Consider the following 13,715-nt stretch of genomic DNA (forward strand, 5'->3'; position numbering starts at 1 on the left):
CAGGTTGGCTTTTCTCCCAGGAGGCACAGTGGGGAATCGAACTCCCAACCTCTGGCTCCAAAACCAGATATGTATTTCACTGGGCTAAGATCTTTTAGAAAGTAGTAAAAACTACTGGACTAGTCAGGTATAATCTAAACCAAATCCCTTATGAATACACAGTGGAAGTGAAGAACAGATTTAAGGAACTCGATTTGGTGGACAGAGTGCCTGAAGAACTATGGATGGAGTCTCGTAACATTGTACAGGAGGCAGCAACAAAAACCATCCCAAAGAAAAGGAAATGCAAGAAAGCAAAGTGGCTGTCCAACGAGGCCTTACAAATAGCAGAGAAGAGAAGGGAAACAAAATGCAAGGGAGATAGGGAAAGTTACAGAAAATGGAATGCAGACTTCCAAAGAATAGCAAGGAGAGACAAGAGGGCCTTCTTAAACGAACAGTGCAAAGAAATAGAGGAAAATAATAGAAAGGGAAAAACCAGAGATCTGTTCAAGAAAACTGGAGATATTAAAGGAACATTTTGTGCAAAGATGGCCATGATAAAGGACAAAAATGTTAGGGACCTAACAGAAGCAGAAGACATCAAGAAGAGGTGGCAAGAATACACAGAGGAATTATACCAGAAAGATCTGGATGTCCCAACAATCCAGATAGTGTGGTTGCTGACCTTGAGCCAGGTATCCTGGAGGGTGAAGTCAAGTGGACCTTAGAAAGCATCGCTAACAACAAGGCCAGTGGAGTCACAAAGAGTCGGACATGACTCAACGACTAAACAACAAAATGATTTTTCAGGATGCTCATAATATAAGCCCTACCCCCAAAATAAGCCCCAGTTAAGTGAAACCCTGCCCTCCACCATGGTGCAGCAACCAGAAGAAGATGACATGACTGTATTTGAATAAACGTAGATTGTTGTACATGAAAAAATAAAACATCCCCTGAAAATAAGCCGTAATGTGTTTTTTGGAGCAAACATTAATATAAGACCCTGTCTTATTTTAGGGGAAACATGGTAATATATATTACAGACTAAACAGGGAACCCCAGAAGACTATTAAGTCTGGAATTAAAATCAACCAACTGCACCACTAGCAGAAAGGTGACATTTCTAGAAAATACAAAGCTATGGAGGAAAAAAGTCCAGATTTTATTTTTATGGAGAGAAAAACAAAACAAATGCAAAAGAAAATGAGAATATATGCAACACTTAGCCTGAACTCTTCTTACTGTTTTAACTATATAAGATGGCTTCTTCATAGCTTATGTTAGCAGATAAAATTGCACTGTTTCGGTTGGCTGTGAAATTTAAAAATATGAGAAGTAGTGTGTAAATGAATTTGGGAATAACTCCTGTAACCTGTATCTTAGTTTTTGCAGTCACAGAAGGGGTAAAATGAAGGCAGAAATGACATGTTTTTAAATAAGTGAAATAAAATATATTATCGGGATAGAAACTATCTTGCTTCTCCTGTAACTGTCTTTATCAGACTAACACAAAAGTGACTAAGGAAGCCAATGACCAAGGACGATTTCAGCATCCACTAGGTTCAAAAATGCCACTTGAATATAAGTGTTGAAAAAGTCTATCATATGCACAGAAATTATCATTCCTTGATTCCATAGACTGTCATATTAGAAAGGTGTTGGCATTTTGAGTGACTAAAACCTTATCTTAAGCATTTCACTCATTCCAAAAGGGGAAATGTTTTATCCAGGGGTTTTTTCTATATTCTCTGACATTTACTCGTCGTATTTATGAGCAATCTTTCCTTAAGTGAGTTGAAGGTTGTGTGCATGGCTGTCATCTCCAAATAGCCAGGAGAGCCTCTAAATACAGAAGGGCTGGCTCACCACCAATTGTAACACTATGGCCCAAATCCTGTTGCTTATAGTGAATCCCACTAGGGCAGCCCCATAGAATCAATGGGGATTTAATGAGTCAATTCCTCTGTAAGATAATGGATTCAAATGGACTTGCTTTAACTGCAACTTACTTTAGCATAGTAAACTGCAGGTAGAGTAGACCTATTTGAATCTACAGAACTTATGGAGGAGAGGACTCGCTAAATCCCCATTGAGTTAATGGGCCTACTTTAGTGTGATTTACTATGCTAAGCAGCAGGATTTGGGCCCATACTTACTTTCCTGGGAGTATGTTCAACTGCAGTGGTACCCAACTGAGGAGCCCCAGAAGCTCTTGGACTACAACTCCCAGAAGCCTTCACTACTAGCTGTGCTGGCCAGGATTTATGGGAGTTGTAGTCCAAGAACATCTGAGGACTGACGGTTGGGAACCACTGCTCTGTTGGATGTAATGGTGCCTACTTCTAATCATATATTCCTAAAAATATGCATTGTTACCACCGTTAGATAGAAAGGGCGGTATTGTCTGGTCTGTGTGTATCTTGCGGGCTCAGAACAAAGCAGTGGAAATGAAGCACCTAGAAAATTGGCTTTTTTCTTCTTTTCCAAAAAGCAGTCTTTTAGACCCTGAAAAATCGCAAAATGTTAGCAATAACTACTGGGTCTCAGAAACAGGGGAGAGATATGTATCTAGTGGCTCTGTAGTTCCTGAAATAACTGTTTGAACAGAACAGCACGTATGGTCCATGTTTACCCAAGCGTTCTCTCTGAGTTCAGTGCAGTTTGCTTCCTCATCAAGGTAAGAGAATTGCAGTCCGCCAGGTGGGAAAAGAGAGCAACAAACATATGCAGAACACATAGAGAATTCCGTAGCAGATATGGGTACTTACGGAAGCATTCACCCTTGCTGGAAAGCAATGCCGATATATTGATCTCCTGTAAAAATTGCATTTCTAACTTCCCATAGTGCAAGAGTAATGCTTTTCTTCCCATTATAGGAAAGCAGTAAATATAATGGGAAAGCATACTTTGAGGTGCATATTTCAAAAGAATAGCTCTGTTTATGTCAGCAACCTCACCTCCAAAGCAGAGGGCCTTTTGTCACTTTCAAGACTTGGTTTGCAAACAAATGTCCCTTGACATGGCAGTAAAGCGCCAATGAACACAGTGGGACTCACTCAGATGCTATCGGGTTTGCCACGATGTCCTATCATCCCAGCAGATTCTTTTTGCCAGGAAGCAACAAGATTTGGAGCAAGCTTTGAAACCTAGCACCATGGAAAAAATTATAAAAATATAGCATCGGGGTTTGAGGTGTGATACAGAGGTTGTGTGGCTCTGAGTTGTAGAACAGCACAATGCTCAGCTAGGAAACTTGTGTTGTGCACAGCATTCGAACCCAAAGGAGTGTCTCAGAGTAAAAAGGCAGACACACAATACCGAATATGCAAGGCAGAAAAAAAAATCTACGGATAAGAAGACGATTCAAAGGCTTGCCCATGACTTTTTGCTGCCTGAGGCAGAACAGCAAACAACACTCATTCCCCTGTCATTCAAGGCAAGAGGCACACACTATTCAAAACCAGAGCCACGTTATTCTGCACAGAGCCAGAAATAGCACAGAATGACCTCTTCTAGCAATCTCCTACCTCTTTTTCCTTCCTGGCGGTAAAAAGATCATAATACCAATGAAAAATAGCTTAAGGGTTTGCTGGCCTTTCACGATGCCCCATGATGCATTTACTCAGATTTATTTATTAAAAATATTTATATCCCACCCGTTATCAAAGGATAAAACCAGTCCCAGACAGATGTCATCTGTAGGACGGAACCCGTAATGCTGATGGAGGCAAAGCTAATTTTGCACTCTTGCATATTGAGACTATAATGTGTGACATGAGGGAAAGAAAGGACTCTTTGGAAACCTATACCCTCATGTGAAAGATCATGCTATGCTAAGAAATAAGCAGGGGGCTACGTCTGCCTGACATTATTGTCAATCCACTGTAAACCTGAAGGAGTCAAGTCAGTCTGGTGGAAGATGAAACCATGACAGCAAAAGTTTCATGATGTTTTGGGGCCAACCTGCCTCCATCCAATTCCATGTGCAGAAGCCTACCAGCTTCCCAGACCAAAGTACCTCAGAGTAGGTGAGGGGGGCACAGAGCAGGCCCACGCAAGGCTTGGTCCTTGAACCATAGCTTTGCCAACTGCTTCGGTCTCTCTGAGCATCAGATTGCTCTCTAGCCAACACCGAGTAACACTGTAGTATAGAAAAGTTTGTTTGGAGCACATTCAAGGGACTTGTGGAGACACAATCAGACATTCTTCAAGATGTTGCTGACATCATCCGGCTTCCCCTCGAGGTAGTGCCTCAAATCCTTAAGACGTACGGCCGGCCCGTGATACATTTTGCTGCCTGAGGCGGAGAACCCATGGGTGCAAACCTTCCCCGTATGCAAATCAAGGTAGACAAGTGGCACTTTCAACTCTGCCAAGTTATTTTGGGCAGAAAATCCCACATCAATTGCTCTCTGCCTCTTGGGAGCTAAAAAAAATACGTTAACGACAGAAATAATGAAGCCCTCATAACATCCAGAGTCTGTTGCCTGAGGTAGACACCTCCCTCTGGCTCATGGTCCGGTGGAAGAGGAGACTCTAGGCACACTTAAATTTTTTTATTTGATATGAAATCTAGCCACAACCCAACTAATGGCCTCGGCCCATCCCCTTCTACACCATGTTGCTAACCTTAGAGCTTCCCTTTATGTCACCCGAGGAGGAACCTCCATATTAACACTGAATTTGGTGGTGGGTGGGTTAGTCGTGTTGAACATCCTCAAACAGCTTTTTGCTTCTGCCAATATTCTGAAAGGATGGGGGGGAATTATGAGTAAAAAAAAACCATCAAGGAAAAAAATTCACATACTAAGTTTTACTTTGAGCAATATTACTGGGAAAATTGTAATTAAATTTCTTGTCCTCTTCTGATTTACACCCCACACTGTGCAATAGTATGCCGTAAACCATTTAAAGCACCGAATGAAACACATTTATCTAAACATCAGGTTTTCTAATTTTATTAAAAATTCACAAATTTTTAAATCCAACTCCCCCCCTCTCCCCTTTCATACAGTGAATGGTCTAATATGCACTGGAGGTCACACAAGCTTAGGTTTATTTGAACAATAAAAGACATATGAGAAATTTAATATATAAAGAAAAAAAAGTAGCAGCTGCTGACTGCATATTTGACCATAAAATTTAAATATTTTGGACTTTGTTTTTCTTTTAAAGACACAAAAATAAAACCTGTGTGGGTCTATATAAGTCATATTAACAATTCCATTAATGTTGAACAGGACTAAACATTAGCAAAGATGTTAATTTCCCCCCTTAACCCTTGTAACACTTTATTTAAAACTTTTTTTTCCTGGGCTGTGGGTGCCACACACCCCAAAGAGTATTTTGTGCTATAGAATCGTTTTATTTGGCAACTATCTGATTTTATAGGTTTTTATTCTTTGCCTGCTGTAAACACCACCTTTACAAACTAGCACAGTGAAACACAAGCCCTGTAATGTCTTATAACATCTACAGAAAAGAAGAAGAAGAAAATAAAAAAATGAACTATTTTGGTTGATTGCTCAAAACACTTTGCTTTTGAACAAGAGGTTCTAAAACAGGATTTTTTTTATTTTTTATATAGTAAAACCTTGCGCTCCTGAATTTAACATTCGACGTAAACAGTTGACTGTTTTTTTCCTAGTTCCATAAAGTCTTTCTATATTTTTTCCAGCGTTTATCTTTTCTGAAGGTAGAATACTTCGTTGTTCATTTCTTTCAAGTCATTTTTTTTAACTTAGAAGTCTAGCAGAAGACTTCTGGGTTTTGAGGAATTATTGGTGTGTGTTGCTCCGAGAAGGTAGAAGAGTTGATGCTGAGGGCTTATATTTAAATATTCGCTATTTTGGCCAAAAAAAAACCAAAAAAAAAAAAACCACACACACACACAACAAAACCAACCCCCAAATAACAGCAAAATAAACTACATTTCATTTGCCTTGCCTGACACTTCTGAGGCTTAAAAAAGTCTGTTGTTGTGGCTCGTGTTCAATTTTTTTCGAAGGCAACATTTTAAAAATCAGTAAAATCATATTTTTAAAAAATTCCTTGAAGCTTTTTTATTGTTGTTGTTGACCTTGCCTTTAAAAAAAAAAAAAAAACAATGTTAATTTCTTTTCCTATCTGAGAAAAGTATCTTGATTCCTAGAGTTATCATCTAGTGAACACAGGTACCCAGTATATGCCATTCCATAAATATATGGCAGTATCAAAACACATCCATTTCATCAATGTCTTTTTCACTCAATACAAAAAAAGTTTTCTTTTCCTTTGCATGTGTGTGTGTGTGTTTGTGTGTGTGTCCTGTTGATTCTATATGAAGAAGATTGTCCCCCAGTCTATAGCAAAATTTCCCTGGGCTTTGATCTGAAATTAATGGTTCAGTTAATTCCCAAGCTTAACAAAAAGAAAAACTGGGGGGGAGGGGGGATGCAACCCCCTCCCCAAAACACAACAATATATATTGTCTTGGGGCAGGAAAAAAATGTTGTGTTTGTTTGAACTCATTTCTGTACACCTCAGTAATAAGCAGGATGGATGGCGATCTGCCAGCTTAGGTCCAGGTCTGACGTTTAAAGCTACCATACAGCGGCCTCATTCATTTCTGGCGGATGTGACAAGTGGTTGCCATAATTAGGACCGCCGTTGACTGATATCGAGGAAAATGGAGGGCTCGGGCCAAATACTTCTGCCGACATGGAGTGCAAGGAGCCGGGGAGGTTGGGTTCTGGGCTAGGCGAATCTCCTGGTGGATGAGAGAGTATATCTGTGAAACGCTGGGCTTCGCTGGAAGGGTGATGTCCAGGTAGAGGATGCTCCATGCCACCAAGAGGTGTTCCTGGTGGCCCCGAGGAGGGCACGAAGGGGAGATCGACAGGTGTCTGAGCTTGGGAGGAAGGAGGTCCCTGTGGGAAGAAGTCATAGTTGCTCCCAGGTCCATAGTATTCGCTCTGATAATCTGTCGGACGAAACAGAGAATAACCAGTTACAGACTAGCAACACAAGGAAAGGGGCAACTGGCTATGCTTGTGGTTTAGAAGTAATGAGCTATAAGATGACAAAATCACATTCCAAAAGTAATGTAATGAGTAGGACCAGAGGTGTGTTTTTTTGTATAATAAGTAACCATTTCTAGTTACTCACAAACGTTCCTTCAAAGGCATTTAATTTTAGAGGCATTCAAAGGCAGAGGTTAATTTTGAAAGCATTTGTGTTTTTCAAGTGTGATGGTGTTCTCTTCCCAGTCTTAAGGATGTCCACCCCACACAAAGGTAATGGAAGGTAAAGAAGCCATACAGCAAGTAACACAACGGCTGAAATCCCGTTGTGTAGTGTAGTGAGTCACACTAGACCAGACTGATTGAATCAATGGGGATTTGTGGGTCAACCCCTCCATAAGTTGCATTGGTTCAAACGGGCAACTAGCCGCAACTAGTAAAAGTAACTTTCCACGTGCAATAAGAAGTGATTTTTTTTTAAAAAAAATGGTAAAATGTCCAGCAGACTTTGTCAATAAAGAATGATAGCAGAGAGCTATTGCTAGAAGGTTGAGAATTATTATGAGGGTAGCCTCTCAGGGCAGTGCTAAAGTAGACATTGCTTTCTTTACACAAATGTAAAATGGAAGCAGCAGCAACCAGGATGAACATCAGCAGCCAAGTCAAAACTGGCATGCTGGGGCCTAGAAGCACAGTGTCAACAAGAGGATCAACTTCAAATTTCTATAGGGTATTTTAGGCATTTTAAAGGTAGTTTTACAGGAATTCAGGTTTATACTAGTCCCTTATCCTTCCCTGGTTGGTGTGTGGGTGGGATTTCTCCCTAAAGCAATGACAAGTAAAAGAAAAGAACACAGTGGGTCATGTAACAGGTTAGTGTTTAAAGAAACCCTATCATGTGTAATGACGCCTGATCCTTTTTTTTAAACATTGCAAAAAGTGAGAACACCCAGTTGCTTTTGTGACACTTAATGGATTATTGTGAGTGAGTAACTTTTGAAAAGGAACTTTCTAACAGTGCGATCCAGAGCAAAGGACAAGTTGGCAAGGGCAGAATCTCCTTGTGCTAGTGGAACGGCCCTAGTGGCTGATTTCAGAGATCTGCCAGCAGAAGAATCTGCCAGCTGGCTGAGAAGAGCTGCCAGAAGACTGAAAAAAGAGAAGAGAAAGGGGGAGGGACAGAGTTAAGTCAGATCTGAACCCTTCACAATCCACAGTTACAGCCACTACAGTATACCATTGCAAGGTTAATCTGAATAAGGCCTCAGCAACTTCCGACATCTTTCCTTAGACCCGGAAAGAGTTTGGAATACACACAGTTTCTGCTACTTTAGTGTCAACTCAGCTGGCCTGAGCCACTTTGGCTAGTTGCAATCGCACCGAAAGCCCTGAAAATAACAAATCCAACTGTGCCAACATTTTCTTTGTTTTACCTGAAGCAAGGTTGGAAACTATGCCGCCCTCTCAATGCCACTGGACTGCAGCCTTGGCCAGCATAACCAGTGGTGAGGTTTGGGAGCAACTATACCCTAAGTATTTCTGAAGGGACGGACACCCCTGAAAAATTCAGCAAAATTGATTATGCGGAAGATGATGTTGTACAGAATATAAAATACGCTGGAAAGGTTGAGATCACCGCCAGAGTAATGTAGGACTTTTCTAGGACTTGGAAAATTTGGGTAAAAATACCCGGCTGGCTCTTTCTTCCAGGAGGGTCAGTGGGGGAACTGAACTCCCAACTTCTGGCTCCTCAGTCAGATACCTAAACCACGGAGCTCTCCAGACAGTGATAGAGGTAGAACAGGGCCACATTTTCACAATGGAAATGGGTTTCCAACTACAGTACCAGTTTTCTTTTAATCAGTGTGTGGCAAGACAGTAAGATAAACTGATGTGGATTTTGATAAAGAGCAGCCAGGAGAGCAGCATAAGACAGGGAGTCTCTTAAAGAAATTAAAACTCAACCAGCAATCAGGCTATTGGCACTTGATTCTTTAAAAAAAAAAACCACACGCACGCTTTAATGTCGACATTGAAAACGTGTTTTAATGGGAGCATTAAACGTGTTAGATATATCTGCATTTATGATCATAGCTGTCCGGCAGTTATTCTCTGCCCTCTCTTGGTCCTTTCACCACATTTCTGGCTATGAGCCAGGCAGCTTACATGTGTTGTTTTCAGATACTATTTAAAACACACACACACACACACACACACACACACACACACACACACACAGAGAGAGAGAGAGAGAGAGAGAGAGAGAGAGAGAGAGAGAGAGAGAGAGAGCACTCACATCATTTATTCTTTTTAAATTTGTAAACCACCCAGAGTAGACCTTTGGATTTCTATCCCACCTAGATGGGAGGGATAGAAATCCAATAAATAAATAAATAAATAAATAAATAAATAAATAAATAAATAAATACATACATACATACAGACATACAGACATACAGACATACAGACATACAGACATACATACAAATAAATAAATAAATAATAAACAAACAAACAAACATTTTTCAATCTCCCACACAAATATTTACCTTTTACTCTTTTATAATTTTCAGCGGATAACAAAATAGTAGAATTTATAGGATTATTATTTATAGGATTTTTATAGGATTTAAATTTATAGGATTTTAAAGTTTTATTTCATTTATAGTCTGCCTTTCTCCCATGCCTGGGACTCATAGCTGCTCACAAAAAGATTAAAAGATATTCCCCCTGTCTGTCATCTTAAAACAAAAGCTTATGGGAATGAATTAAAAGGCAAGGTTGTCAAAATGCCCCTCCCTTGGCAAGCAGTTGCCCAAAGCCCACCTGAACAGATCAGATTTTAGCCAATTTCCCTGTTCTGTCCTTTTCCTGCTTTAAATGTCTTTCAGTAGGTGGATGGTCAACAGGTGCAGCTTCCCCCCCCCACAAAGAAATAGTGATGGTGAAAGACGTGCGTGTGAACGGTCCACCTATGAGACAGTGATAGAGGATAAAGAATGAAGGGGTGAGGGGTGCATGTGTGCATTAGGATGAGAAGCTAATTAAGGAGGCAAATGTATAAGGAAAAAAACACACCCCAAATATTCAAGGCAGGTGCAACTGGAGACAAGACACCTGACACATTCTAAACCCCCGTGGCCTTCACTGTGCTACTGGGAGCACAGCCCTTACTGGGAAGTGAATCCTGGGCTTGTCTCTCCCCTGCCGGCATGGCCACGGTTTCAGCCTTTGCCTGCTGGTGTTTCAAACGAGCCAGTGGTGCGCCGGCCTTCACGGGTCCCTCTATCTGCCTAGCCCGAGCAGGGGCCACTTGTGAAAGCAAACTCACCTGCGTTTTGCTCCCATCCCAGCAGCCGGGTATAAGACGGCAGCTAGGGGCGTGCGTAGGCCTCCGCTACAAGCCAAGCTCTTGGGCTCCGCCAGGCCGGGCCGCGCGTCTCCGAGGTCTGGAGAGGAAGGCGGCCGCCCCGCGCCCCGACCCTCCTCCGCCCCTTCCCGGGCGCCGCCGCCGCTTACCCACCTCCGTAGAAGGAGAAGGGCCCGTTGGGGATCAGCTCCCCGGGCTCCAGACGATCCACCAGCGGCCTCATGCGGCGGGGGCTGCGGAAGAAGGCGTGCCGGCGGGCCCCGAGCGCGCTCAGCTGCTTCATGCGCCTTTCCTTGGAGCGCCGGTTCTGGAACCACACCTGCCGCCGAGAAGGAGAAAGAGGGGCCGAGGTGAAAGAAAGGCCGAGCGGGAGACGGCGGGGAGAGCGGGAGGGCCGGATCGGGGCCGCCGGGGGGCCTCGGGGAAAGGCAGGCCCGGCGGGCAGCGGGGTGGCCTCTTTTGGAGAGCTTTGGCGCGCCCGAGGGCCGAGCATCGGGGACCGGGGGGGGGGGCGGTCGGGCAGCCTCGGCCGCCGGCGCGATCGAGGGGATGGAGGGAAGGGCGAGGAGTCCTGGTTCGAATCCCCGCGGGGCGACGGAGCCCCACTGGCGGGGTGGCACGGTTCAAACCACTCCTCAAATCTCTCGCCTACCTTGAAAGCTACAGGAGGACTGCCATAGATCGCAAGCGAGCCGGCGACACGGAGCAACCCCGGCTCCTTCTCAAGGAGGGTTTCCCTGCCTAGTGGTCTGGACGGCAGGCGGGGAGAGGAAAGGGAGAGAGACGGAGAAAATACCAGGCGCCTCTCAGTCCCAAACTCCGGAGCATCCGTGCGTGGGCACCGCGGATTTTGCGCCCCAGCTGCCCACAGCGAGCAGATCCTCCCCCGACCCAGCCTCGGCATTAATCCAAGCGCACGGAAAGAGGCTCAGATATGCTCGCCTTCTCACTGGCCGCGCACACGTATCTCTTGGCGGATACACACGCGCGTGCACGGATCTGGGTTTGAAAGACCCACGCAGGCGTTTAGGACAGAGAAGCCGGGGAGCGGCAGTGACTGGCGAGGTTGTGGGGCTGAGACAGAAGGGGAGTGGATTTGAACGTCATGTGGAATTGAACGCACGCGTGGAACAGGGGGTTCCCACGCCACACACCGCAAACTCGTGTATGCACGCTGATTCCAGAGTGCAACCACTACCATTCGAAATGCAAAATACAATCCGAGACGCAGACACAGGAAATCAGAAAGAGGTGGAAAATTATTTTAGGGCATAATCCTGCCTATTTCTGCTCGGGAGAAAGTGAAGTCCGGTTGAGTTCACTGGGAATTACTTTCAAGAAAGCGTGTACTAGACTGCTGCACTAGACGTATGAATTTATTATTACGGTGCTAACTTGCATCACTTAGCCCACAAGTAATAACCAAACAATCTGAAGTCCTCTTAGTCATTTATTTACATACTTATATTCATCCATTCACTCATTTATTTCGCAACTGACTGCATCTTGAACGCAGCGCTGTTTAGTTATCCGGCCCCTTCAACGCATGTTATATATTATTTACAATTCACACGTTTCACATTTCAGATAAAGAAGCAGAAAGAGAGTGTTGAGCTCCCTCGGTAAACATTGCTTCTCTACTCGTGCATCAGAAGAATCTCGCTGGTAGAGCGGATGGCATGGTGCCAGAATTTGGCTTTTAATGTCCCCCCCCCAATACCCAACACACAGATATACAACGCACCACACTTCTGGCAAGCGGTTATTACCCATCAGCCAGAAAAAAATCTAGCCCCGCTCCTGTCCTGAGCTGCTAGATTTCTGCATGCAGGGAATTGTTCCTTGTGGAATAGCTTTCTCTCTCCCCCTCCACTTCAATCTGTAACCTCTGTGGACTAGGAGTTAACAATATGAGAAAGCCCCTGGAAAGGTGTACAATGTTTGAGCGTCTAATTCCTTGGCATCTCTCAAGATGTCACTCGTCATATGGATTTAAACCTCAAAAACATCAATGGATGCCGGAGAATTTTGTACTACATTTCTTAGTACAAGGTTTGCGAATACACCGCCATGGGCTAGAGAATTTTACAGTCAATAATTTGGGGGGAAACTGGGAAACCACCAGAGTGGAAGATAAGTTAGGGGGTTCCTAGTGAGCTTCTCAGAGAGTGAGGACACTTGCTGTTATCATTTCGATTGTTTCTTGTTATATCGCACCCTTCCTCCAGAGCAGTGCCCTACTTAGGAATCCCCTGGCCCCCTATCATCACAAAACCCTGCAAAGTAGGTGGTAGTTCTCCTTATGGGCCACCAAGCCACCTATGATTTATGGAAAGTTGGCCACCCCACTAATGAGTGACTTCCCAGACCTCCAGTCATTAACAGCTCTGATCAGCTGCTGCGAACGCAGCACACCAGGTTCAGCTAAGAGATGTCATCACCCGGTGAGCAGGGGAGGGATTTGAACCCACGTCTCCCAGTCAAAGTCGGTCACTCTAAGCGCTACACTGCCCCCTAGTGTACACTCCAGACACGCGAATGCGCGCTGAGGTTGGTGGACAAACACATACACGGCGTAGGCCACTGGAAAAGGGGCTTGTGCCAGTTTATAAGCACCCCACCCACACAAACACACACACTCTATGCGACCTCCTATCTATCTACACAGGTGTCATTTCCTACAAGGCGGAGAAAATGTGCACACGGAAAATACACGTGAGTCACTCGTCTCCAGGGTTCTTGATCCGGAAGGGAAAAGCGTGCCTGTGACAGCCTGAGCTTCTGCGTAATAGGCCCAGGATGTAAACCTGGGAGCCAGCCGAATGGAGCACAACGGGGCTTTCCTTGGAGTAAATCCAGGCGTAGGCTGGCGCCTTGGGGCAGGCCCGCCTCCTGCCCTCCAATGAATGCCCCGAGGGGCGTTTACACGCACCCCGCAGGGATGTCTTTTCATTCCCAGACCCCAGGAAGTCGGCATCGGGGAGACCCTGCCTCACAAGGAGCCCCGCAAGGGAGTTGGCTCGCCAAGATCCGCCCTGGGACGAGCGCATCCTCTCGTTCTCCGCGCGGCCATCCAGTTATTGATGGATTTTCCGCTTAAATTGCATTTCTCCTTCCCAGCTCTCTGCTTCTCTCGTCTACGAGCACACCCACACCTTACTACTACTACTGTCACCATCACCACCACCACCACCACCACCACCACCACCACCACCACCACCTACTACTACTACTACTACTACTACTACTACTACTACTACTACTACTACTACTACACACACACACACACACACACACACACACACACACACACACACACACACTTCGGCTGCAAGTATGGATTTATTGATGGCCTTTCC

The 13,715-nt window shown here is 44.4% G+C and overlaps 1 protein-coding gene across 1 annotated transcript in view; it reads right to left on the bottom strand.

The window, feature by feature from the left end:
- Positions 1–4,927: 4,927 nt before the first annotated feature.
- LHX1 (LIM homeobox 1) overlaps positions 4,928–13,715 on the bottom strand; it is a 48,677-nt gene continuing 39,889 nt past the window's right edge. The window contains exons 4-5 of the mRNA XM_020786964.3: positions 10,510–10,675; positions 4,928–6,946 (exon numbers count right to left, since the gene is read on the bottom strand). Coding sequence (XP_020642623.2) covers positions 6,567–6,946; positions 10,510–10,675 — 546 coding nt within the window. The 3' untranslated portion in view covers positions 4,928–6,566. The remainder of the gene's footprint in view (positions 6,947–10,509; positions 10,676–13,715) is intronic.

This window comes from Pogona vitticeps, chromosome 7 (assembly GCF_051106095.1).
Source record: "Pogona vitticeps strain Pit_001003342236 chromosome 7, PviZW2.1, whole genome shotgun sequence".
Lineage (NCBI taxonomy): Eukaryota > Metazoa > Chordata > Lepidosauria > Squamata > Agamidae > Pogona > Pogona vitticeps.